Source organism: Rhinopithecus roxellana, unplaced genomic scaffold (genome assembly GCF_007565055.1).
Source record: "Rhinopithecus roxellana isolate Shanxi Qingling unplaced genomic scaffold, ASM756505v1 contig4871, whole genome shotgun sequence".
NCBI classification, from domain to species: Eukaryota; Metazoa; Chordata; class Mammalia; order Primates; family Cercopithecidae; genus Rhinopithecus; species Rhinopithecus roxellana.
Genome location: NW_022143620.1, coordinates 1,336 through 29,270, shown reverse-complemented (window position 1 = coordinate 29,270; position 27,935 = coordinate 1,336). Strand labels below are relative to the sequence as shown.

General features: G+C 49.1%; 1 protein-coding gene across 4 annotated transcripts; it reads left to right on the top strand.

The window, feature by feature from the left end:
• On the top strand, window positions 1–27,406 carry LOC115896091 (ubiquitin-associated and SH3 domain-containing protein A-like). Of its 4 annotated transcripts, none has more exons than XM_030926538.1 (8): window positions 1–334; window positions 11,401–11,524; window positions 16,838–16,937; window positions 19,696–19,818; window positions 21,631–21,723; window positions 25,156–25,300; window positions 25,859–26,123; window positions 27,013–27,406. In XM_030926538.1, the coding sequence occupies exons 2-8, from the start codon at window positions 11,402–11,404 to the stop codon at window positions 27,364–27,366; spliced, it is 1,203 nt and encodes a 400-aa protein (XP_030782398.1). In that variant the 5' UTR covers window positions 1–334; window position 11,401; the 3' UTR covers window positions 27,367–27,406. The 4 variants fall into 4 exon arrangements, with proteins under 4 accessions (XP_030782398.1, XP_030782399.1, XP_030782400.1 ...); XM_030926539.1 differs by having other exon boundaries at window positions 26–334; window positions 26,017–26,123; window positions 27,032–27,406; XM_030926540.1 differs by having other exon boundaries at window positions 28–334; window positions 26,017–26,123; window positions 27,013–27,405.
• The last annotated feature ends 529 nt before the right edge of the window (window positions 27,407–27,935 follow it).

The window sequence follows — 27,935 nt, the reverse complement described above, 5'->3', positions numbered from 1 at the left end:
TCTTGAAGACACAGAACACATTGGAGGGGAAGAAAGCAGGAGGTAGCTGGTGATAGGCCCCTACTGCTGCCGTTTTCCAATGTAAATCTTTGCTAGAGATGTGAAACCCCTTGCTTCTTTTCTAGACCCTGAGAGCCCTATTCCAGTACAAACCCCAGAACGTGGATGAGTTGACGCTAAGTCCTGGTGACTACATCTTTGTGGACCCCACGCAGCAGGACGAAGCCAGCGAGGGCTGGGTGATTGGGATCTCACAGCGGACAGGCTGCCGGGGCTTCCTGCCTGAAAACTACACAGATCGAGCCAGCGAGTCTGACACGTGGGTTAAGCACAGGTGAGTGCTGCCTCTGGCTGCAGCGCCATCATCTCTGTCTGAGTTACTGTGTGAGAGTGCCCACCTGCAAACAGTGTGCTTCTAGGCCATTCCATTACTGGTAAAATTGCATTCTCTATGCTGGCAAAATAATTCCTGCAGGTATATAGTAAGCATCTTGGTTCATCCGTGGTTTTCTGATGATAACATTCAAAAAAATTAATTACTCTGCATTAGAGTAGTTTGAGATGGTAATCCCCAAATTATTGCAAAACACTACTTCCTTATCACAAATATAATAAATTATACTCAGAGGTCCTGAGCTTGGGTTTATGTATTCTTCTGCTCCGTGTATGAACTGTAAAGTCCTAGGGCGTGTTATTAGTTTTCTACGACTGTGTAATAAATTACCACTAAAACAAAGTGCAATTATTATCTTATTGTATTTACGGGTTGAGAGTCAGAGTCCAGCTTCACTGGGTCCTCAGCTCGGGGTCTCAAGGCTGTAATCAAGGTGCCTGCCAGGGCTGGGCTCCCAGCTGAGGTTTCACGCCCTCACCTGAGCATACACAGTTGGTGGAAGTGATTTCCTTGAAGCTGTAGGGCTCCTGGTGAGTCGCTTCTTCATCAGTTGGAGAATCCCTTAATTGTAGCGCTTTAGCATCATCTGGTGAGGCTAAGGATTTTCAGAACGGTTCTTCTTTGTTCAGTGTTCTTCCCTCAATTTATCTCTTTCCTCTCCCGCTTCACTATAAATAACATGAAGAAACCAGGTGATACGCTTAACACTTTGCATGGAAATAGCCTTAGCTAGGTGACCAACATCATCGCTTACAAGTCCTGCTTTCCATGGACAATTTTGTTAGACTCTCTGGCGCCCATGGTAAGGATCCTCCTTGTTCGATTTCCTGGAACATGTTTCATATTCCTTTCTGAGTTCTCCCCTGAGGATTCACCTTTAGCGTCCCTATTTGCACTAGCAATCTGTTAATGGTTATCTGGGCTTTCTCTGCCGTGCTCCTCACAAGTCTCTCCGCCTCTACTCACTGCCAAGTCCCAAAGTTGTTTCCACATTTTAAGTTCAGAAAGTCTCCAACTTACAGTGGTTCAACTTGGATTTCATAATGGTGTGAAAGTGATATGGGTTCCATAGAAACTCTACTTCAGGTGCCCATACGGTCATTCCATGCTACACTTTCAGTCCAACATTTAACGAATTACATGAGATACTCAACACTTGATTGTACAATAGGCTTTGTGTTAGATGATTCTGCCCTGTCGTAGGCTACTGTAAGTGTGCTGAGCGTGTTCAAGGTAAGCCAGGCCACGCTGTGATGTTCAGTAGGTTAGGTGCATTAAACGCATTTTCAATTTATGATGGGTTTGTTGGAACATAACCCCATCTGAAGTTGAAGAGCATCCTCTGTTTGTTAGAACAGCACCCCATTCCTGACACCAAATTTAGTAAAAGTTTAACCAGAGATGCAGAACCAATCACTTTCATACAATATATAATACATACAAATATATGTACAGTTGTCCCTTGCAGGTAGCAAGGGATTGGCTCCAGGACCCCCACAGATACCCAAATCCTCATGTTCTCAAGTCCCTGATAGAAAACGCTGTAGTATTTACATGCAACTTATACACATCACCCTGGATCCTTTAAATCATCTCTAGATTACTTATGATACATAATACAGTGTAAATGCTATGCAAATAGATGTTATACAGTATTGTTTTTATTTGTATTTTTAAATTGTTGTATTGCTATTTTTTATTGATTAGTTTTTTGAATATTTTTGGCCTGCAGTTGGTTGAATCCACAAATGCAGAACCTCCAGATACAAAGGGCTGACTGTACATACAGAATATTTTATATTATATACACATGTATCACACACACATATATATATGGAAAGGCATATATATACACACACATCTATATGGATTTACTACAATGAATTGTCTTGTGGAATTACTACGGCTAGCTAAGCAAGGACAGACAGGCAGGAAGGGGGAATCCTACTCAGGCTGAAAACCCATGGGCAAGTTGAAGCTTGTTGTCCACATGTGGGCAGTTGGAAGGACCACCTGGGGGATGGGAGAGCAGTTGCAGATACAGCTGCTAGCGAAGTCTCTGAGTGTGGGGAAAGCCTAAGTTATTAAAAAATGCCCTCCAACTGCATAAGTCAGGCCTGCTCAGAATAACCTTGCTTTTGATTAATTTAAGTTCAAATGATTAGGGGTTCTAGTCACATTTGTAAAATCTCCTTGCAGCAGCACCTAGACTAGCATTTGATGGGATAGCTGGGAAGGCTGTGTGTGATGCTTAGGATGACTACTCCCTCCCTTCCATCCTCCAGCTCTCATGAAAATGCCTCTGGTGGCCCACCCTGATCAGACATGTGCTAAAAAGGAAGTCTAGGGACTGTCGTTCAGTCTGGCCAAGTTGCCACACACACCATAAAGCCATTGCAAAGTGCTAAGGTGGCTCTTGTGAGCTTTTTCACTCTCTTCTCCCAGGTTCCAGTTAGGAGAACGGAGAGAGCAGGCAGAGGTCAGAGAACACAGGGTGAAAAGAGAGAAAAACTGCTCAGCCTCATGGGCGTGCATGTTGGGGTAGAGCTCTTGCAGGTGTCAAGACTGATGGTTGGAACAACTGAATGATAAGAGTGGGAGGAGCAGGGCAGAAATACACAGAAAAACCCTATGTTGTGGTTCAGGGCTTCCTGGCACCTTCAGAGCTGTGTGGCTGGGGAAGAGAGCCTGGAAAAGCACCATCATGGCCATCCCTCTGTCTCCAAGCAGGAGGTCTTAAAAACCATTTTATATTTCACTCATTGGTTTAATTCTCTCCTAAAATGTTCCACAGTTTCTCTAGGGTTCCCCCCACCACCCAGACAAATAAATAAATCATTAAGTTGAACACAGATGTATCAGTGTCTACTCAATCTACAGATTTTCAGATCTGTGCTGGACATTTGCTGTGGACATCTATTTCCAGAATCTATCCATCTAGGGAATTCTTTTCTGTACCCTTCCTATTGAGGTTCATACATAAGGCAAAACTATGAAAATTGTGACATTTTATTTGAATAGTCATTAAAAACTACTTAAAAATTGTCAGAGGTTATACGGATATCTAATAAGACTAACATTTTGAGTAAATTAAGAAAGAATATATTTGAAGAGCTGAAATAGATGATTATTTATTGGTCATTTTTATCCAAACCCCCCAAAAAAGAAAAGATGGTTTCATAGCACCTGATAGAAGCTCTTGGTGAAATGATCAGAATGTACAAGAAATAGTAGTAAAAATAATGAAAGTATTGTCTGAAATATTTACAGAAGGAGATTTGGTGACTATGGCTGATTTCTTTAGGTATTATATTTCTTTTTGCTAATTATTCATACACTGAGATTTGTATAACGAGCCAGGGACAGCATCTATGTCCCTGGGCACCCCCCCCACTAAACATAGTAGCCACTTGACACTGAAGGAGAGCAGATTCCAGCCAAAGCCCCACAGCTGTTCATACATGACATTCCATATCATCTTCTCTTGAGGCCATTTAACTTCTTACCCTAATGAATAAGAACTTAGGACCACAAAATGCAAATATGGGATGAAAAATGCAGCCGTAGTTACATGTCTTTATTTATTGATGTGTTGACTTCTAATCCACTTAAATCTATTTTAAGGCAGCTTAAGAGAGCTTTGCACACTAACATCACCTCCTGTGCCTGACTCTGTGCCACGCATTTCCCTTCGTAACTGATTTACTTCTCCGGTACCCCCAGAGTAGGCACTGTTACTGCTCCATTTTATAGTTGATGAAACTGAGACACAAAGAGATCAACTCACTTGCCTATGTTCACACAGCAAGTGAGCAGAGGAAACAGGATTCCAGCCTTATACCTAATCCCACGCTTGGGCTTTCAAATCTGACCTCAACTGCCTATAGAAGAGATCATTAAAATTTAAAATTAAGTCCATAAATTAAATTATGACACATCCATACAATAAAATATTTGCTGCTTTAAAATAATTAAAAGGGAGAATTTTATATTATTTATTTGAAAAATATGCAAGATTTATTGATAAATGAAAAAAATAAGTTGCAGAATGATGTGTATGGCATGATATACTTGTGGGGGAAGGGGAGACACACATAACCGTCTGTAAATACACGTGCACAATATGTATTTCTACACATACGTATTCCTAAAGGTTCCCTGGAAGGGAGAATGTCTAGAAACTTCTAATCATGGTTACCTGTGGGTGTTGGGAGTGGGAGCCAGGAGAATGGAACAGAAATGGGAGGGAGTCTTTTCAAACACGACCATTTCATGATGTTTAAATGTATAAAGCATATAAATGCATTACGTACTCAAAACATAAATTAATCCATTTTAAATTTCAAGAAGAGAATATAAGAAAGCTGGGTCAAAGGGAGAATAAAGGTGGAAAAGCTAGACAAAGTCAGGGCTGAGGTTTGTCCACACCGCGACGTGTGCTGTGAGCTCCCAGCTCCGAGCTTTCCCACATCCAATAAGAAAACAGCCACACGTTCAACCAACAACCATGGCCATCCCAGACGTGTGCAGACCAGCAGTTCAGGAGAAATACACTTTGTGACATAGACATGTCCATGGGTCCAGGGGCCACATCAAAATCACAGGATGTGGGTGCCACAAGGGATTGTAGAGATAACCTAAGGCAACTCCCCTGCTGGAGAGCTGAGAAGACTCAGGCCCAGGAGGCCAAGTGATGTACAATCAAGGGAGTTCTTACTTTCTTGCAAGCTCAGTTCATCACCCGATCCAATCCACAGTTTAAGGAATAGAGAGGAGATGCTGGCTGTACCCTAACTAACCATCTAAATTTCAGGAAGGTTGGGGCTCCCCTGTGGCCCTGCATCATTCAGCATGTCCTTCGCTGTCTGCCCAGGATGGGAGAGTTTCACCATCACAGAGGAACCACAAAGACTCTGCAGAAGATGAGTCAGCTGCTATGATACTTTTCATCTCACAGTGAATATATTAGACACCTGCCTATCAACATAACCATTCTGGCTTTTATGCTGGAATGTATTAATGAAAACTGCAGTGAAAAGAAAGAGAAATAAGCACTGGGCTAGGTGCTGTGGGGTGTCCGATTGGTCCTGCTTTGGAAGCACCCTCATCGTGGCTGGAGGAGCAGCAAGACACCCTGACAAGCTGTGGCCTGTGCTTATGGGCCAGTGAGGCAGATGATGGGAGCTATTGGCTAAATCTTTTCAAACTGCTAAAAGTCCTTATTAAACATCTAAAGCTTTCAAAATCAGAAAATTATCCTTGAATGTCTCCACACATCACTCCTGTATTCATTAGTGGAAAATGTGGTCAAACGGTAACATCCAGAGGCCAACTGACCCATGGATGGACAGAGAGCTGTGCAGATGTTTAATAAATACTTCCTGATCAGGACTCACACTTGCGCGATCCAAGCAGCAGAACCGCTGGCGTTACAGTGCCTGGAAACAGACCTGCAGGTGCACCAGCAGGAATCCCCCTCCTCACCAAAGAGGGCACCTTTCCAGGTACGAGTCTGCAGCTCCAATGTGTAGTACCTGTCAATTAACACATCAGTCACCCATCACCACCATAATGACCCCAACCTCCTTGCCGGATGGTGCTGGGATTCTTTGGACTTACCTACTGCAAACTCACACTATGATGTTTGTCCGTTGCTTTGAAGATCAGAGGTGGCCTGGAGAGACTGGTGATGGAGGACCGTATTCCCAAACCACCGCAGCTTCCAATCCTCTGTACAGAAAAGCAGAGGGCGCGCCCCTGTAGGACAGAGAACAGGGAGGCTTGAGTGCGAGGGCTCAGGAGAATAAGTGCCATCCCCCAATCAAGATGAGGACATTCCCGAAACTGAAGACAGACACAGCAGGATTACTTCAAAAACCTCACAGCAAGTTTACAGCAAGTATCTCGGACATAAGAAAGGTACAATTAAGGGCTAAATTGCATCCTGCCAACATCCATATGTGGAGGTCCTGACCCCCAATACTTCAGAATGTTACCTTATTTGGAGACAGGGTCTTTAAAGAGGTGATTAAGTTCAAACGAGGGCATTAGAATGGGCCCTGATCCAATATGACCAGTGTCCTTATAAGAAGAAATGAGGACACAGACACACACAGAGAGACAGCCTGTGAAGACACGAGGAGAAGATGCCTGTCCACAAGCCAAGGAGAGAGGCCTCAAGAGGAACCAGCCTCAATGATAGCTTGACCTCAGACTCACAGCCTCCAGGACTATCAGAGCATCTGTGGCTGTCGTTGAAGCCACTGTGGGACTTTGTTATGGCCGCCCCAGGAAATGAACACAGGAACCTAGTGATGCAGCCCCCAGACGGCAACTGTGTCCTTTTAAGAACCGGACAGAGGCGGGTGAATCACCTGAGGTCAGGAGTTCAAGACCAGCCTGGCCAACATGGTGAAACCCCGTCTCTACTAAAAATATTTTTTTAAAAAACTAGCCGGGCTTGGTGGTGGACGCCTGTAATCCCAGCTACTCGGGAGGCTGAGGCAGGAGAACTGCTTGAACCCAGGAGACGGAGGTTGCCATGAGCCGACACAGTGCCACTACACTCCAGCCTCAGCAACAGAGTAAGACTCTGTCTCAAAAAAAAAAAAAAAGAAAAAAGAAAAAAAAAAAAAAACAGGGAGAATTCAAACACGTCTGTTTCATGGTGTAAGTGATCATCAAGAGATCAAGAGACTCTTAAGTTAAAGAGAAAAATGGAAATGTGAAAATGCTAAGCTCTTTTCTTTCTCCTCCCGTCACCCATGTTCACAGCATAATCTTGATCATATTTCATTTGAAAGACCAGCAAAATACACTCTATTTCTCTCTGTAAACCTCACAGATGTCATCAGTTGATAGCAAAGCCCTACCGTCTGCAGAGCGAGCCGCAGGGAGGGTGTGGGTGCCCTCGCCTTGTCCTCAGGAAGGGGAAACCAACCAACATTTCCTGTGCTAATGTGGGGCTATGAATTGGGCCTGCTGCTCTGAGCATGTTAATTTGAAGAGGAAACGCTCCATTGTTCCAATGAGACTATCTATATTCTTGGTCTACTTAGGATCAACTCAAGTGTACATTTCCTAACTATTGGCATCTGACAGCTTGAGAAGATGCAAAGTAAATTGGCCTGGACCTGCCACAGTTTATAGATGGAGACAGGGCAGGCAATAGTGTGAGAAGATCAGGTGCAACGTGCAGATGATTCAAGAAACACATGAACTAAATCAAGATGCCATGCAGGGGATGGGTGGTCCAGGGTGCACGTTCAGAGGAGTGCAGGGCAGGTGCTGAGATGCAAAAGAAAAGATGCCCTTCCTGGCTCTGGACGGGTCTTGGTGGAGGCGCGGGAGCTACTGCTGGTTTTATGAGAATGTGGGGACTTAAGACCTCTATGGGAGAAATGCAAACATTTGCAAATGGGCTGGATCAATAGAAACACGCCCTGTGCATGGCTGAGAACAGTCAACTGCGGCCGTGTGTCAATTCCTCCCATAGTCATTTCCAGGTTTAATGAAATTCCAGGCTCAGTCTCAAAGGGACCGTTGGTTGGAACGTCACCAAATGCATGAAAAGTTTATCTGGAAGAATAAACAGGAGAGAAGAGCTGAGAGAAAACTTTGAAAAATAAAAATGAGTTATTTACCCAACCAGATGTTAAAAATAGTTTATGAATCTACAATATGGTCCTGGCTTAAAGGAGGTTAAAAAACAGATCAGAGGGACAAGATAGAGATCAGAGGAGCAAGTCTAGTGTCCTGGAGAGGTCGCATCTGACAAAGGGTGCATCAGAGATAGGGACAGAAATAGGTAAGAAATAGACAGTACTGGCCGTACGTGGTGGCTCATGCCCGTAATCCCAGCACTTTGGGAGGCTGAGGTGGGTGGATCACCTGAGGTGAGGAGTTTGAGGCCAGCCTGGCCAACATGGCGAGACTCCATCTCTACTAAAAATATAAAAAATTAGCCAGACGCGGTGGTGTGCACCTGTAGTTCCAGCTACTTGGAGGCTGAGGCTTAAGAATTACTTAAACCTGGGAGGCGGAGGTTGCAGTGAACTGAGATCAAGCCACTGCACTCCAGCCTGGGTGACAGAGTGAGACACCGTCTCAAAAAAAAAAAAAATTAATTAAATAGACAGTATTTCATATCCCCTCACATTGTACACTGAAATCAATTCCTGGCAGAGACAAGGAGTAAATAGAAACAGAAAAACATGTTAAAAATAGAACTGCTTAGACCGGGCGCAGTGGCTCACGCCTGTAATCCCAGCACTTTGAGAGGCCGAGACGGGCGGATGACGAGGTCAGGAGATCGAGACCATCCTGGCTAACACGGTGAAACCCCATCTCTACTAAAAATACAAAAAATTAGCCGGGCGTGGTGGCGGGTGCTGGTAATCCCAGCTACTCGGGAGGCTGAGGCAGGAGAATGACGTGAACCGGGGAGGCAGAGCTTGCAGTGAGCCAAGATCATGCCACTGCACTCCAGCCTGGGGGACAGAGCGAGACTCAATCTCAAAAAATAAAAAATAAAAATAACTGTTTAAATGAATGCATTTCTGATTTCTGGACTGGGGAGAGTTTTGAAGGCTCAGAAGCAGTGGAAGGGATCTTAAAGTGAGACTTAGCAGGCCTGTCTTTAATAGCGATTGTTAAATGCTTAAACTTAAAGACCTCTGCAGGTTAAACCCTACGCTGTAAAGAGCAAGCTGACAACAGTGCTTTTCAGAAGATATTTATAAAGTTGACGGTCCCCAGTGGGTCATCCACTTGAGCCGATTACCTGCCCCAGCCCCCGTCCCTCCAACAGTGACCTGGGGTCCCTGGATGCTGCTAGCCCTTGGACATTTTTGGCACCCAGGTGACTTATGCCTGCCTTTTTCACTTACGGACCAAGACACTGTCTCCTGGACTCTTCCTCTACAAAGACTACATTCAAACTTGCTGAGGAAAACACTGAGGCTTTGAGAGAAGAAATGGCCAAAGAACATGAACAGGAGAGAAATAAATGGGGGAAGGAGTTCCTGTTCATTAGTAATAAAAGACTGCACAAAAAAAGGAGGCCTGGCCAGGCACAGTGGCTCATGCCTGTAGTCCCAGTACTTTGAAAGGCCAAGCTAGAAAGAAGGATCCCTTAAGCCCAGGAGTTGGAGACCAGCCTAGGCAACATAGCGAGACCCTGTCTCTACAAAATAAAAACTAAAAGTAAATTAGTGGGGCGTGGTGGTGCATGCCTGTAGCAGTTACTTGGGAGGCAGAGGTGGGAGGATCACTTGAGCCTGGGAGGTCGAGTCTGCAGTGACCCAGGATCATGTCGCTGCACTCCAGCCTCAGCAACAGTGAGACCCTGTCTTTAAAAAAATAAAACAGAATTTTAAACCAATGAGGCACCATTTCCCCTCACCTTCTACTAGACTACAATTTGTCTTCCTGAAAAAGCGGTTCAAATTCAAAAGTCATAAGGGCAGCATTCCCAAATGTGGGCAGATGAGGGAAATGGGGTTAGATTTTATGGTTAACTGAGCTGAAGGATTGCAGATATTGTTTCATCTTTTAAATGTGTTGTATTTTCCACATTCGAACAACCATAAGAAACAAAGTATCCTGAATTTTCCCAATGGAATTGGGAATTTAAAATGCTAGCATTCGCTGAAAGCAAGAGCACAATGTTAGTAGAAAATGTTGGGCCGGCAAAGGACGTTTTATGCCTAATTCAACCCAGAGAAATCCCGCAGAGCTCCTGCTGAGAAATGCCTGCGTAGCCACTGGACTGTGGTCGTGTATAATTTTTAAATAGAGTTTTCAAAGATCTTTCCTTTTGTGGAATGAATTCCCCCTGGGGGAAATCGATCATTTGCTGTTCCAAGGAGGATTTCCGTGGCCATTGGGTCTGTTTCTCATTCTCACCATCTTCCTCTGACTGCCCTGCCTGTTTCTTCCAGACACATTCATTTTGGGGACCCCACCATCACCCCCTTCCTATTCCAGAGCCTGGAGTTCTCACTGCTGCTACTTGCTGGCATCTTTCCCCTCAGTGGTCCCCAAGCACCCGAGTACCTGTCCACCCCATGCCACGTTTCTCGATTCGTTGGAACACAGCAATTTCCTCATTGCCTGCAACTCCTTCCACTAAATGCATCTTCTTCCCTCCAGATGTGAGCAGAGCTCTTCAATGTGGCTGTTCACTGCTCGTTCATTCCTGAATCCCAGCTACATCCATCTGTACACCTCTGACTGTGTTAGAAAGTGGATCAAAGGGGATGGTGTACTAGTCAGGGTTCCCCAGAGACAGAGACAAAGACAGAGAGACAGAGAGTGACTGAGAGAGAGAGATCTAGTTGAAGGTTCAAGACTGTGGGCCTGGCAAGTCCACAGTTTGCAGGGCAGGCTGGCAGATGGGAGACCCTGGGAAGCACTGAGGTTACAGCTCTAGTCCAAAGGTGGTCTGGAGGCAGGAGTTCCCCTTCCTCATGTTCCCCCAGTTTGTTTTCTCTTACGGCCTTCACCTGGTTGGATGAGACCCACCCACAGTGATGTGTCGAGTCATTCAAGGACCATTTTCTGATTTTAAAAGCTTTAAATGTTTTTAATAAGGACTTTTAGCAGTTTAACAAGATAGAGCCAGCACCATGGAGTCCAACAGCTCCATCATCTAGAGGGTGGTCTGCTTTACTCAGCATAGTGACTCAAATGTTAATCTCATTCTAAAAACCTTCACAGTGACATCCAAAATAACATTTGACCCAATACCTGGGTACTGTGGCCTAGCCACATTGACACGTAAAATTATCCATCATAGATGGTGATCGTTGTAATAAAACCACTACATCATCCACACTTCCTGGAGCCTGAGCACTTCGCACACGCTACTTCATTCTGTGCTCATGGGAACCTTTCTGCTGAGGTTGTCCCGGGCATTCTCAAGTACATACATGACCAGATGCTGGGTCTTCATGGCAACAACACGGTCTCACCTCTGTTCAAACTGTGCTTTCCTTCCCCCGCAGGATGTACACCTTCAGTCTAGCCACGGACCTGAACTCCAGAAAGGACAGTGAAGCCAGCAGCAGATGCAATGGGGAATTTCTTCCACAAACGGCAAGGAGTCTTAGCAGCTTACAGGCCTTGCAGGTAATAAAACATTCCCTTTTTTCTTTTAAGTAAACTAAGCAAAACCACACTTGTATTAACTTCATGGTGGATGCAGCTTCCTGGGTGTAGCTTCTGTTCCACAGACACATCCTCCCTGCTGCCCTAGAGCACAGACCCAGGTGTATGTCAGCAAGGGAGCCTCCCACCGGTGCTGAGGTGCCAGGGGCTCCTGCCTTGGTCTGTCTGCTCTGGGCAGACAGGGAGCCACCCCTCCATAGCAGAGTGCCCCACCTTCGAGCTCTCAAGGCAGCTTCAGTCATGGCACCAGGACACGGGGCACAGAAGAGGCAGGGACACAGCGCTGCCCAGAATCCCAAGTTCTCACCCCATTCCCTCATTCATGAGCCAAGCGGCCCCCAAGATGTCACCTGCCCCGATGCTTTGGCCCCTCATCTTTTGAGGCAAAACTCTGCATAACCTGGGGGTTCAGCAGACTCAGGCCAGGGTCCAGGACACAGCAGGGCACCCCGAGCCGGCCACCCTCACGGGGCACATGCAGGAGTACAGGCGCCAGGCAGGGACACCAAGGAGCAGGCAGCCCCTCCCTGAAGGCAAACAAGTGACATCGCATCCGTGATCCCTGAAGATCTGAAGCTTCACTTTCCAGGGGCTGCACCTGCTGCTGGCTTTTGTCCGGTTGCCACAGTGGTGGAAATGCCTCTCTGTCCTTGTTGTTCCCAAATTCGCCCACCTGTGCTCTGCCATGTGCTGCACACGTTACTCTAGGATCTCTCATCCCTGCTACCCAGTGCCTCTCTGTCCTTGTTCCCAAATTCGCCCACCTGTGCCCTGCCATGTGCCACACATGTTACTTTAGGATCTCTCATCCCTGCTACCCAGTGCCTCTCTGTCCTTGTTGCTCCCAAATTCGCCCGCCTGTGACCTGCCGTGTGCTGCACACATTACTTTAGGATCTCTCATCCCTGCTATGCCCAGTCGACACAGGAGGCGCTGTTCCTGCCCCCTACCCATTTTACAGATCTAAAAACTGGGGCTCATGAAGGCTAGGAAGCTTGTCAGAGAGCACACAGACTCCTTCTGTGTGGGAGACCCTCACATCAGATGGGTGGTTAGACCCTCCCATCAGATTGTTGGCAGGATTACATGAGATGGGCCATCCAGTGCCCACCACGGCCAAGCCCCTGGTACAGAGAGACTGTTGTGCCCAGAGGGTGGAGTCGCAGGAGCCTGGTTTATTCCCTAGTCCCCAGGGCCCAGCCTGGTGCCTGGTCCATAAATCTCCAGAACAACCACAGGAAGGCCCTGCCGGGACTTGTCACTGGCTCTCTTTAAGGTCAACGCTCACCCTCTGTTAAGGATTGAATTGTGTACCTCCGAAATTCCTATCTCGAAGTGCTTACCCCCAGTCCACTCAATGTGATTGTATTTGTAGACAAGGCCTTTAAAGAGGTATTTAAGGTTAAATGAGGCAACACAGATGATGCAATCTGATCCAGTCTGACCGCTGCTCTTATAAGAAGAAGGAATGAGGAAACAGACACACACAGAGGAATGAGCCTGTGAGGACACAGGGAGGGGACGCCACCTGCAAGCCCCAGAGAGAGTCCTCAAGAGGAACCAGCCCTGGCAACGCCGTCATCTCTGACTTCCAGCCTCCAGGACTGTGGGAGAGAAAATTCCTTCTGTGGAAGCTGAACAGTCAACCCACACGCAGCGTCCCTGTCGCCATTGGCGCCTCCTGGCAGCTGGTGCAAATCAGGCCAAAGCTAAGTGGCCTTGGCAGGTCTTTGCTGCCTTGGTGGCTAGGTGAGGAGGCCTTTTCTTGAGAAATGAAGAATGTGTCTCTGAAGCTGGGTGTGTGTGAAATGGCAATCAGTGTTCACCATGTGAGAAAGGCCCAGACTTGGGAGAGCCGAGACTGCCCGGGGCTGTGGCCTGCTTTCCGGATTGAAGGAGGGGAAGAGCCTGGAATGGATGTCTCCGCTTGTAGCTCAGTCTGTGTCTAAACTGTGCTTTCAATGGGTGAAAACAGAACATGTGTCTGCCTGTGAAATGGCCCCCCTCACGTGGCCTTCTCTATAGGGATTTCATCCCTTCTCTATAATAAGAAAAGACAACTGGCTGCAGGTCTGGTAGAATGCACCTGCAGGAGGCAGAATCATGGCCCCAGAGATGACGCCCTAAGCCCGGGAACCTGTGCGTGTGACCTTATTAGGAAAGAGACCTTCTGCAGATGGGATTGAGTGGAGGGTCTTGAAATGGGGAAATGATCCTGGGTTATCCAGGAGGGCCCTGAACCCCATCACGAGTGTGCTGATGAGAGAAAAGCAGAGGGAATCTGATACAGCAGCAGAGAAGGCCATGCAGCCACAGAGGCAGAGACTGGAGCAATGCGGCCACAAGCCAAGGAATGCCTGGGGCCACCAGGAGCTGGAAGAGGCAAAGAATAAATTCTCCCCCAGAACCTCAGAGAGAGCACAGCCCTGCCAACACCCTGACTTTGGACTTCCAGCCTCCAGAGCTATGAGAGAATAAATGTCTGTTGCTTTGCACCACCCAGCCTGTTACGGCAGCCCCAGGACACCAATGCAGTACCTTCCATCTAGAGAATGTATGCAGCCCTGCCTCATTCCACAGGTCCCAGGGGTCAGTCCATTCCACTCCCCACAGGCCTTTCTTTTGCTTTATCATCATATTCCTGTGACAAAGCGCCACAGAAGAGCATTTAAAAATGCTCTGAGCTCTTCCAGGAAGAAAATACCCCAAATCCAAAACTTCGGGGACTTTGTTACTGGGCAGAATGAGGTTCCAAGCACATGCGTGCTTTGCAACCTACGTGCAGATCAACTCTCTACGGGATAATGGACTAGGATGTTTTAATATTCATCTGGGATGGGGGGAGTGGGTGCTGCCTCTTGGTGTCAGTGGAGGCAACCTCTGCATAGCCACACTTCACAATTGCAAGACAGCAAGACAAACCTTCCCCTGAAGCTCTTCCCCAGGAGATGAGTGTTTCTATCCCCAAACAAACATCTGAAGTTCTCCAATAAGGGAAAACAACACTATTCACTTGGCCTTACTATCTATCCGTTGTGAAGACTCAGCCCCGTGACCCTAAGAAAGTGTTTGCATGGCAACTGCAAACATTCTCACCGGCTCACCAGTCCCACAGTTTATGCACCTACCAAATGTAGTCAGGGCCATCAAGAACCGTCTGGTCCCGATAAATTTCAGCAGCTGGAAATTCTGCATCGTCCAGGCCAGTGTGGACTTCACGAGGCATCCACAAGATCTGGCAGGAGCTGCCCGTGGTGCTGACCCCAAGAACGCTTGCAAGGCAGGTGAAATTGGCCCCCACCTTGCTTCCGGTGTCCTTTCATTCCCAGTAGTTTTCAATCACTTCCCAAGGTGCAGGGACACCACTGGGGACCACTCTTGCCAGAGCCAGTGGCCAGTTAGTGCAGACCCTTGAGACTAGATCACTGTTCACAGAAGCAAGTCCAGACAGGATGATCAGCTGCACTGGCCAGGTGGAAAATGAGTCCCTTCCTCCCTGAGGGTGTTTGGATGTTAAAGGCATTTGCGTTTTCCTCTCTAGGATTTGGGGGGAATCAGGGCGATGCTGGGGCTCATGTATGAGGTTTACACGGACAAGGCTCACCTCTCCTCACCTCTCTTCCTTACCCTGCTCAGTAGGAAAACACACACAAGAGCCGCCCTGTCATTTTAGCCTAGAGAGAGCTGTGTGGCCAAGAGGGAGCAGGGCAGGGATAGTGCCTGTCTGAGCTGCCTCCTGCCCAGGGGTCCTCCCTACCCTGTCCCTCCCTGGTTGCCTCGGCTCCAGGTAGGACTTGGTCCCCAGAAGGCCTTGCAGCCCACCTCGCGTGGCAGGCCCTGTGCGCTCTGCCCCCACCGTCTCTGTCGATGACTCATCTTTCCATGTTCATCTCTTGGCCCAGGAGGACCTGCAGCTCCCTAAAGCAGGGGTGCTGTGCACTGCAGCTTCATGTTCCAGCATGTGACACGCTCCCTCCTGTGGTGCCGTGTCACAGGGAGGCTGAGGCACAAGGCCTGGGTGCCAGAGGGCAGCACCACTGGGCCTGTGTTGCTGCAGGGGTCCCCACCTCTTGCTCTGAAATGGACCCCCCTGGATAGCCTGGGCCTGGCTCTGGGGCTGGGAATGTAGGTGTGGGGCCAATGTCAGCTGGCACAATAGTGCCCTCCAGGGAAGCAGCCAAGACTGGTGTCTCCCTCCAGGGTCCTGGTATAAGGCTTACGCTCCACGCAGCTGTCCTGGTGGCCTCTAGCTGCTTGGCCCCTACAAGTCTGCTCTCTGGTCCCAGGGGACCATCCTCAGCTCTCATTCACTCTCTCCATCTCATTTACAGTGGGTTCCTCTCAAGGCTAGCACCTCCACTTGATCAGCCCTGCACAGCATGGGGAGAAGGATGGCCCAGCCCCCTGAAGGCAGAGCCCCCCCAACACCATCCCACACAGAGGAGGCCCCTCCCAAAGGATAGCCGGCCTCACTGCCCCAAGCATGACCCTTGGGCTATTTCCCCAAAGCACAGGCTTCCCAGAAACAGGGCGGGCATAAGCTGTGTGACTGTGAGGCTCTAAGGCCATCCTGGGGCTGCCTGAGGCCAGGGAAGAAGGTGCCAGAGAGCTGCTGTCCCCGGCTCGAAGCTGCTGGCCACCACCAAAGCCAGTCTCATGCCAAGAAGAAATAAATTAACTATAAAATACTGTTTTCCTCTAGCATTCAGCCAAACAGAGAATGACCAGCTATGGGAAAACAGCAAGGGGATGGATGAGGGCTTCTCCACTCAGTGCTCAGAAGCAGAACTCATACCTGGAAGCCATAAAAGGACTGCCCCTCAACATGTCAACACCAGGGCAAGTCCTGCAGGGCTTCTCAGAAGAAGTGTGCCAGCAGAGAGGAGACTGGATATACAGATAGATAATCTATATTATAACAGTATGCATTATAATATAGATAGGGATAATGTCCTAAGACATCTCTGTGGGAATGATAAGGACTTAGAAAAGACAGAAAAGTAGAGAAACAGATGTGTGTCATGGTGGGGGCCAATCCTGTCTCTTTTCATTTCCTTGATGTTAGACTGCCCAGAAAATAGAACATCAGAAGAAATTGAAGAGATTGCCAATTTCACATCCTCTTTCATTCTAATAATTTGGGCAAAATGGGCTGAGCTATTGACTAACGAAGGAAGAGATTCCCTCCCAGTTGCTGGATGACTGGGAGAGCTGCTGTAGGTGCAAGTCCAGTGAGTTGAATGTTAAACTGTGTGTGCCTTGCTTCCTGCCCAGGCCACCGTTGAAAGGAAGAGCGTGCTGGTGGTTCGCCATGGGGAGAGAGTGGATCAGATCTTCGGGAAGTCGTGGCTGCAGCAATGCTCCACTCCTGACGGTAGGTCACGCTTAGGCGGGTCTACGGACAGAAACACTATAGATCTGACCAATGAGATCTCCTTCTCAATGACCTTACATGGCACCAGATCCGCTGAGGCACCAGTCTGTAGAATGACCATGGGTAGACTGTATATGTGGAAATATGCATCTTCCTGCTACATCTGCTACATCTTCCTCCAGGGGAGTTCCATGTATGCATCTGAGTGTGTGTGTTGTCTGTAAGAATCTTCCGTCAACTTCTCTGTGGATGATGGAGGAATGGTTCTCAATAGGAAGCAGGTCCACTAGTGTGAATGCTTGGACAGGTCTTTTCATCCCTGCAGCACATATGTAGCATTTCGTTAGTGAATGCACCCTGACCTGTGATCTCTGACCCTGCCACTTCTGGCACACGCTGTACCTCTCAGTCTCATCTCTGAACCTCTCCAACCTAATCTTGACTGTTGTAATTCTTGGCTATGCTGCTTAACAGATGGATGTATTCTTGAACATGCCTCCAGGGCACCCCAACTTTGCTCCTTTGAATGCCAGGAAGTAAGAACAGTGCTTATAAATACACATACCCACAAGCCAACCTCTGTACTTATGATCAATGTCCACATCAGTGCTCATCTCCTAATAGGAAGCCTATAGTGTCACAATTTCTAAGCCATGACCCATTACATAAATTAAGGCATTGAACATAGTGACAAAATCAATTCACAGTTGCTAGGTTAGCTGAACCCTTTCGGGATCCCTCTCCAGAAGCCCAGCAGACCCAAGAAAGTGGGAAATGAGTAGGGAAAACCATTGGCAGATGACAACCACACACTAGAAAAGATTCTGAGCAGATAGCATCATGATCAAACATATTTCCAAGAACTCACAGAGCTAATAATATGGTCGCCTCTATAAAACAAGGTCAAGTAAAGATACAAGAGCTTAAAGAAGCAACGATAAGACAATAGGCAGCTATCAGGATGCATTAACAAACATATAAGAAACTTTCTTGGAATAAAACAATTTTTAGCTATTGAATTACTGAAACTATAGATTGAACTGACACACCATGTCCATGGTGGGGAGAATCAATACAAAACAATCAACACCAAAAATACTTATTGGACTTCATAGAAAAAGAAAAAATATTTGGTCATCTGGACAAAAGATCAAGTCACTTATAAGGGAAAATATTTTAAAGGCACTGGAAATTCCCAAATGAAAGGAAACTCCTGGTGGATCTTTTCCCAAGGTAGAGCGGCCCTTGATAAAGTGAAGAATGACATCTAGTTTGTCTGCATTTTATATATTTCAAGGTTTAATAAATCACAATGAGGTATAGCCACATCCTCCTCCAAGGTAACCAACCTCAGGGGGCCCCTCACCTCACCCCCTATTCCACACAGACTCTGCTCCCATCGGGACCTGACCTTGGCCCACATCCTTGTCATCTCCTGAGCTCTGCCCTCTGCCTCCAGAATGATCACAACTAAAGTGTCAATGACAGCAAAATACCTAAATGGAGTGTCTTGACATTTTGGTGGGGATCGCAGATGCCTTTGAGAATACAATAAAATCGATGGACTTCTCTCTGATTTTAAAACTACCTTTCCCAACAGCTAATGCTGGCGTTGAATAAACACCTCTAATTTAAACAAGAGTCTCTGCCCGTGGAAATCCCAGGGAGGGAGTCTTCAGAAAACTCCTACATGGAACCTAAAACATAGGCATGAAAAATAGCCATTGCCCCCCACTGACCCCTGCTGCCTCCCACTGCTCCCCCACTCTGGGTTTGTGCAAGGCAGCGGGCCAGGATGAAAAGGGCCTGGCATATTCCAGGGTGCAAAGGGCAGGGCCTGCTATGTATGGCAGAGCAGGTCTCAGGAAGGTCAGTGTGGCTGCTGGAACCTACTAGTAGCCAGGAGGCTTGGGGTCCCTTTGGAGAATGTGAAGGCAAAGCAGAGTGCACTGGAGGGTGCAGTGTGTCGTGGTGCCCTGTGTGAGGATAATCAGTCACCCTGACATGACACCAGCCCCCCGACTTGTTGGCCACTCCCTCTTGCACCAGACGTTGGGGTATGGGTGTTACCCTCACTGACTCCTCACAATTGCTACTCTTCCCTGTTTTTTACTAATAAGAGAGATGAAATTATTTGCTTCTAGTTGCACAGTGAGGAGATGGTGATGCCAGGATTTGCCACCCAGAACTGTCTAGATCTTAGAACTCAAGGTCAAACTCCATGTGAACCCTGACACCAGGCAGCCTCTGGTGGGAGAGAGTCCAGTGAGCCCACCTGGCTTCCGGCCTGGCTTCAAGCAGTTGACTAAAGAATGCACAACACAGGCATCTCCAGTTCAAGCACTCTGTCCCCTGAGCAAGAAGGATACGTTAAAGCTAGGGAGATGGATCATTGATGGCAACTTCAGATACTTACCGAGTTATGCTAAACCAGTCATGGAGATACTTTATCAGGTTCTTTATCATGAAATGTAGGAGTGAATCTTCGTGGGGCATTTGGGGAGGACAAAGAGGTTTGCATAGTTCCTGGGGCTGAAACTTAAGTTTTCTGCGTTTGAGAAAATGTTGTGTGCACAGCCGAGTAGCACTTTCTTCTCAAATGGAAGCCACGTTGCAGAGCGTATTCAGAAACAACACAGTTGACAATAGTTTCTATAATAACCTTGCTGTTAGAGTGGGTCTTGGTCTTGGGGGTTTTGTGGAACAAATCTGTACTAACTTGATGAAACTGAACATCTGATGCTTATTTATACTTCAGGGAAATACTACAGGCCAGACCTGAACTTCCCTTGCAGTCTGCCCAGACGAAGTCGTGGGATCAAAGACTTTGAAAACGATCCCCCATTATCATCGTGTGGCATTTTCCAGTCCAGAATTGCAGGTATGTTTGAGGGCTGTATGGTAGGAAAAGTAACAATAACAGCAACAGTGATTACGGTTAACAGGTATCCAGCCTGAGTCCTAGCTACACACCCTTTGATACAGTGTTAGCTTTGTCTCCAGTCTGTTGAGGAGGCTGGGGCACAGAGAGGTTAAGCAACTTGCCCAAAGTCACACAGCAAGAAAGTGGCAATGCAGAGGTTTGATCTAGGAATGGATGATTCAGGAAGTTGGGAGGAATGACAGACAGGCATAGAGAAAATGAGAGAGGGGAGGAAAAATCAACAACCACTATATGCACCAAGGAGCTTACTTTACAATGGAAAACCACATCCTCTCATTGGTTTTATTTCAAAATCTGTCACTTTGGGCTTCTGTTTCATGTCCGGCGGTTCTGCTTCTACGTGACTGAGGTTTTTTAAACAGAAGAGACCACTGAGTTCATCAAGTCTTCATTTCCTAAATTCAGAAAATGGGATCCAGAGAAGCAAGTTACACCAATGGTTAATTGCAGAGACCCCCATGGCACACTCTCTCAGGCCCCCACCCAGTGGTGTGCTCAGAAATGTTTAGCCACCTGCTCTGGGCAGGGTGGGAAGCCCGAGTAATAGAGTTACAGAGTCATAGAATTATAGTTATAGGACTTGCCGAGTGCAGTGGTGAGAATACTGCACTCCCTGACAGCTGATTCCAGGCTCCCACTGTGAGGTCCCAGGACGATGAGTCGGGAGGAGACGGTGGTCCCAGGCCTCTGTCCCTGGCTCGTAGGTGACATATTTTGTCTTCCTCTCCTCTTCTCCGCATGTCTTTGTGCACAGATTTCCCCTTTTAGAAGGATACTGTCATACTGGATTAGAACCCACCCTAATTTAATTGATTGAGGTGCACACCCTTATTTTAACTTACCACTCTATAAAAATCCTGTGTCTAAATGAGTCACATTCTAAGGCACCAAGGGTGAGGACTCTCACATGTTTTGCAGGGGAGGGGACACAGTTGAACCCAGAAGAGCCTCCACTGGAACGTCGCTCACCAGCTTTGGGGCTGTGCAATTTTGTGCCGTAGGGACTCCCATATTTCCCTGAGAGCAGGGCTTCCAATATCACAGGGGGAAAGGCGGTGTACAGGCTTGTCCTTCCACGAGCCGCAGTGGGTCTTGAGTTTCTCAAATGACCACAAATGTGAAGCCCGGCCCCTTTCTGAACTCACGGTGGTGCAATCCAAAGCCTAGGCCACAGGGCTGCTTCTCCACTGGGGGTCCTTAAAGCCTGAAGTCAAGGTCTCTGTTGGACTGAATTTCAACTGGGAGCTCAAGTCTCCTTCCAGACTCATTCTACTGTTGGCCAAATTCAGATCCTTGCAGTGGGAGGACTGAAGTCTGTTCCTTGCTGGCTATTAGCTGGGGGCTGCTCCCAGCTCTAGGGGCTGCCCACATTCCTTGCCATGCGGTCCCCTCCATCTTTGCAGCCAGCAATGGAGAATGTTTTGCTGAATCCTTCCTCACTTTGCAGTTCTCTTTTTTCCATGACTGGCTGGAGATAATCACTGCGTTTAATGGGCTCACCAACTTGATCAGCCCCACCCACCTTGGATCCCCTCCCTTCTGCCATAGGATATAACCGTCCAGGAACAACAGATCATCCTGGTCACAGGTTCCGCCCATACTTGGGGGCTATGCAGGGTGTGTCACACTAGGGGGTGGAAACCAGGAGCCCTTTGAGGACCCTGCCTACCACAGGGAGCACATGGCTCTTCTACCATAGGAGGCTAGGATTATAAAGGGGCATTTTCTGCCTTTTTCACTATTTTCCAGGGGACGCACTACTGGACAGTGGTATCAGAATCAGCTCTGTGTTCGCCTCCCCAGCCCTCCGCTGTGTGCAGACAGCCAAACTCATCCTGGAAGGTCAGTGAGAACCTCGGTGAGCTTCTCCTACTGCCTTGATCTTGTGGCTGTTCTCCAAGGGGAGTGGGAAGGGAGTGGAGGTGGAATTGGATGACTGGCAATGAATGCCCACACCAAAGTTATCAGGCAGGTATGAGCCAGCCCTCCAAGGATGCTGGCAGGCACGCTGAGTCCATGAGCGTGTCTGGAATACTAGGACCGTCAGACCAGTAGGGGCTGGGATAGCTGAATGCCAGGGCCTGTCCTCACACAGTTTCTCTTTGGCCTCCGTCAGCTAGACATTTTAAAAATATACCTGGAAAGGAGGATTCGAAAACCTTGAGAGCTGGGAACAGCTGCTATGGTTCCTTCTAAGTCTGAAATGCATGACCTTTCCCAGGCCAATGCACTGGGCCAGTGGAGCTGTCCAGCATCCTCAAGGGCTGATATGTGTCAGGAAGTCCTGGGCAGACGCTTCTGCAGCTCCCATCGACGGGAAGAAGAAAGTTTCTGCCCAGAGGAGAGCAGCCTGTCCCAGAGGCCTGAGCTCTGCCTTCAGCCTGAACCCTGTCCTGCTCCTCTTTGTCTGGGAAGAGGGATGAGATCTCCGTCCCCAGGCAGGGACTGGCTGTGGCCAGGAGCACGGGTGACATGGGAGAGGGCATGTGACCTCCATGGTGACAAGGGAGAGGGCAGAGCACACAGACGCGGATGCAGCAGGAGGGCAAATGTCGGGGACAGGGCTTGCCTCGACTTTCTCAGAGACCTAGGAAGTCAGGCCACCAGCAGAAAGTGGGGGCAGGAACTGTGGGAAGTTTGGAGTGCGCTAAAGGTATGAATGACTGTCAGGGAGAAGGGGCCCAGGTCATGGGCTGGGAGATGCAGGGTGACCGCTGGGCAGCACTCAGAGCCCATCCACAGTTTGTGAGCATGATAAACTCATGCTCCATTTAAACAATGGAGATGCATTAGCCGGACTAGGGGGTCTCTTCCAGCTTAGACCGGGAGTGGGTGGAGAGTGGGATGCAGCCAAGGGTGGGGTTGAGCTGTGAGTACAGGGGAGCCAGAGGGAATGGGAAGACTTGAGGGCATAGTGAGGGGTGACCGTGCCCATGGACTTCCAGCTAGGTCAGCTAGGAGGCCGAGCACGGGGGAGGTGAGTGCAGGAGAAAGGAGGTGATCTGAGTGAGGGTCAAGATCCACGAAGGGGGCTGTTTGGAGACAGCAGAGTTTGGCACTGCACCATGGCAGGGCTGCCGTGGCTGGAATGACAAGTTCCAGGTGGAAGGAATGGGTGCTCAAGGCAGGGAGGAAGCCGTGTCCTGCAGGACAGGGGCAGGAATGGAGGGGCCATGGAGGAGCCATCCCGCAGATGGTGGTCTTGCTGGGACTTGCACATGGGGCCACATCAGAGCTGGGGCCATGACCGGTAGGAGCTGTTGGGACAGTAGTGGATCCATCGCACACGTGTGCATTGCCGGTTCCCATGTCCTCAGATCCCCTCTACCCCGTCAGAGAGGCTCCCTCAGAGCACCTTCAAATCCAGGTGCCCAGGAAGCCCTGGCCAGGAGCAGACCTGACTCTACCCACAGAGCCTCTCAGGCTCATCATTCCTGTCCTGTGCTCTCCTGAACCTTCCATCCCATAATCCAGTCCTAGTTTCATGAGGCACAGAAATCCATTTTATCAGCATGGAGCATCCATGATCCACCTTCCATGCACTTAAAAATGTCGAGACACTTTCTGCCCACCTCAGTCTTGCAACTTCATCCTTTCATTTCCCTCCCAATTGTGGCGCAGGACCCCAGCCCCCTGCACAGCATCTCAGGTCACGAGACAGAAATGCAGATTTATTTCACTTTGCCTTGGAGGTTCCCATGTTCATTGCATCGCCACCCCTCTGGGCTCTCAATGAGCCCAATTAAGATCAAAGAACAATATCAGCTTATTTGACCAAACCACGAAAGGACTCAGGAATCCCCAAAGGCCTGACGGCAGTGTAGCCAGAGGCCAGAGGCAGCTCCACCAGGAGGGCAAGCAAGGCTTCCACAGTCCTTGTCCCTCCTCACAATGCTTGCATGCACATACACATACCACACACCACACACACCACATACACACCACATGACACACACACACACCACACATACCACATACCATACACATACACCACACACACCACACACACCACACGCCACACATACCACATGCCATACACACACACCACACACACCACACGCCACACACCACACCACACACCCACACACACATACCACACGCCATACACACACACCACCCCATGCCACACGTCTCACACACACACACCACACACACCACATGCCACACACACACCACACGCCATACACAGGCACCACCACCACACCCACCACACACCACACACCACACCACACACCCACACCCACATCCACCATGCCACACCCACACACCACCTGCCACACCCCACCCCCCCCCACACCACACCCCTCCACACACCACCCACCCCCACACACCATACACACCACCCCACCACCCACCCCATGCCCCCACACCACCCCACCCCCACCCCCCACCCACCCCCACCCCCCCCCCCCCACACCCACACACCGTGCACCCACACACACCACACACACACAGCACACACCGCAGGAGGAGTCAGGGAGGACTTGGGGGCCTGGTTGATGGGGAAGGACTCGGGGGCCTGGTTGATGTGGGAGGACTAGGGGATCTGGTTGATAGGGAGGACTCAGGGGCCTGATTAACTTGCTTTAACTCTCTTTTCTAAGCATGCTTGATGAAAGAGCTCCTTCCATGGACCTAAATCACATTTGAGGAATTAATTTTATGCCCAGCATTTGAGTTCCCAGTGAAAACATTCAGGTCCTTTTTTCCACTCAAAAAGAGGTGGCCTTACTTTATGGCTCTTCCTTTAATTAAAATATAAATGCTTGGGAAGTGTGAGTTGCAGGGAGTCAGAATGTTCCAGAAGATGGCTCCTTCCATTGTTCACCTCTTGCCCAATCTGTGTAAGTGTTTATCAGGAAAGGGCCTCATGAGGCCAACATTCCTCAAGATGGGTCACATCTTGTCCACTGATCCCTGGATCCGCCATGTTGAAGGATGCAGCCGGTGGGCTGGTTTCGTGGGTGCTCAGGTGAGCCCCAGCATGAGCCTGCTGCCTGGGACATTCACCAGCTCTTGGGAGACTCTGGTCCTTCCTGGCACACAGGGGGCCATCTCTCCTCTGATACCTTCCCACTGCTCATCAGTTTTGACCTCAGAAATAGCATGGCTATTCCTAATCACAGAACGGTATTTGCCAAGAAGAAAATCACACTGTTTAAAAGGTATGATTTAGACTTGTGTGTGACGGTCTAAGATCTAAACGGAGACTTATTTATGCAAAGTCAGGGTGGATGTTGAGGATGATAAACACTTGTATTCTGTTGAGTCCAGAACTCAAACTGGAGAAAAAAATCAAGATACGAGTGGAACCTGGAATCTTTGAATGGACAAAATGGGAAGCTGGAAAAACCACCCCAACCCTCATGAGCCTGGAAGAGCTGAAAGAGGCAAATTTCAACATCGACACTGGTTACAGGTATGCTGTTCTAAAGTTCTCTGCCACTGGGGCTTTTCCAGTTCTTATTAAGGGAAAATGTCATGACACTGTTAAAGTGGTAAGAAAGACTTTATTCAAGAGGGACTGCTGCAGTGGGGTTTTGCAGCAGGGGAGAGAGGTGAGGCTCAACTCCGAATACAAGGAAAAGTGGGGAGTTATAGTCACAGAGCAGGGTGGGAGTTGGTGGATGGGAAATTCCTGAGAAGGTGGGTCATTCTTGTGAAACTAACCTAAACGGGGACTCTTGCTAAAAGCAGGCCAAGGTGATCAGACATCACCTGGGGGGGTGGTAGAGGACAAAGAACTTGATCAGATTTCGAGGGTAAGAGGTTCTTGCTAAATTCACTCTGCAAGAACAGACACAGAAGTCCAAGGGTCAAGACCTCATCAAGAAGAAGGTTCAGAAGAGCTGGACTGGAGTTTGATCAAGGAGAGAGCCTTTGTCATTCTCCACCCATGTCTGACTCTACCATCACAGAGCCCTCCTGGTGTTGAGTAAGAATGTGTGCTGGAGATTGACTGTCAGTGCTTTGCCAGTTTCCAGCACAAAACTGGAGCCTCCCTGTTGACCACGAGCCTGCCTGGAGGGAGAGCCATCCTGGAAGAACATTCTCCTTCCCCAGCTAACTGCAGCCGTGCCCTCCTAATCCCTACCAAAGGGCCAGGGCAGCAGCCTCTCCATCTCCTCCTTCCAGGCCCGCATTTCCCCTGTCTGCCCTCTTGCCAGCCGAGAGCTACCAGGAGTACGTGGACAGGTGCACGGCGAGCGTGGTGCAAATCGTCAACACCTGTCCGCAGGACAGTAAGTGCCTCACCATCCTCTGTATGAACAGCCCCTGGGGCTTGGGGAATTATCTCTGAGATGGAAATTGGCCAATTTTCTGAACCGATGAATGCCCCCACTTCCCCTGCCCCCCACCCCCCATTCTCCAGCAACCAAGTGTTCATCACCACTGCTACTGCTGCAGTAACCAGGTGCATAGACACGCACTCCCCTGCCGCCCAGGCCCCGAGACCCCCCAATCCTGGTACTGAGTGCTGATGGGACCCAGGCCAGCAGGGTCAGCACAAACCACCCGTGTCTAAGGGATTCGAGTCAGCTTCCTGGGAAACAAAAGAGACAGAGAGAAAGAACAACCAACTTCCAGCTGGAGCCCCCTTCCCTGACCATCACACGGGTCTCCTAATCCTCCCATGTTGCTTTGTCCTGGATGAAGCACATGCAGAAGCGCTGGCTTCCCACACCTTTCCCCGAGCTGGCAGGGACACACGCGTCACCTGAGCGAGGCCCACTCGGCCTGTGGTCCCAGGTGTTCTTATCTAAAGCAGGAGTCATAGCAGGCTCGTGTGATAAAACCACCGGCTGACCTTTCTCAAGTGAATCAGGTCTGGCCTGGGTGGCAGCCACCGCTACATCCCAGTCTGTGGCTGACGGGACCCAGGCAGCCGGCCACCACAGGGGTGGCTCAGCTCACTTCCTAGGCCTCCCTGAGGCTGGTGGGCAGCTGCTGAGTACAGGGGAATCCACGAGCGAGGGTGGGATGCAGGCATCACTAAGCGGTTACCAGCCACACTACTTCTAGCCCAGGGGTCTCGCCAGGCTTCGGGGCACTCTGAGGTAGCTCTGCCCCCACCAATTTGGGGACCCTGGTCTAATAAAAGGTGCTCTCTGGGGCTGCTTTGACCCGGAGGTGTTCTTATTTCACACAGCGGGCGCCATCCTCATTGTGAGTCACGGCTCCGCGCTGGACTCCTGCACGCGGCCACTGCTCGGGCTGCCGCCCCGGGAATGTGGGGATTTTGCCCAGCTCGTGAGAAAGGTACGTGCCCACTCTTGGCTCTTTGGGCCACAAAGTCAAGCACCCCGAAGACACAGGTTTACCACATCCACTTCTCGGAATGAAAACAAGTGTCTGGCTGGCCCAGGGCCACCAGGATCCACGTGCCCCTGGAGACTGTTCCCACCTGCTCTTGTGCAAAGGGCGACTTCGGGCCGGGGCTGGTGGATAGGTCAGTCATCCTCATCATCATTGGTCACTTGCTGATTTTTTACCCATCAGCTCACGCCATAACCCCTTGCAGTGCTCATAGAAAACAGACAGTCGGCCGGGCGCGGTGGCTCACACCTGTAATCCCAGCACTTTGGGAGGCCGAAACGGGCGGATCATGAAGTCAGGAGATCAAGACCATCCTGGCTAACATGGTGAAACCCTGTCTCTACCAAAATACAAAAATTATCCAGTCGTGGTGGTGGGTGCCTATAGTCCCAGCTACTTGGGAGGCTGAGACAGGAGAATGGCGTGAACCTGGGAGGCGGAGCTTGCAGTGAGCCAAAATCATGCCCCTGCACTCTAGCCTGGGCTACAGAGCGAGACTCCATCCCCCCAAAAAAAAGAAAGAAAGAAAAACAGACAGTTCAGAAAGGAGTAAGCAGTTTGGATGAGGAGGGAAGAAACAACTGTAGTACTCACTTCTGGCCTCTTCTGGGGACCTGGGGCAGGGTGGCCGATGGATGAAAAGGAGCCCTTTGATCCTCTTGCCCTTGGAGTCACCCAGCACGGAACAAGCTTGAGCTGGTTGTAGCTGTCAGAGTGCTCAGATGCTGGCAAGGGCC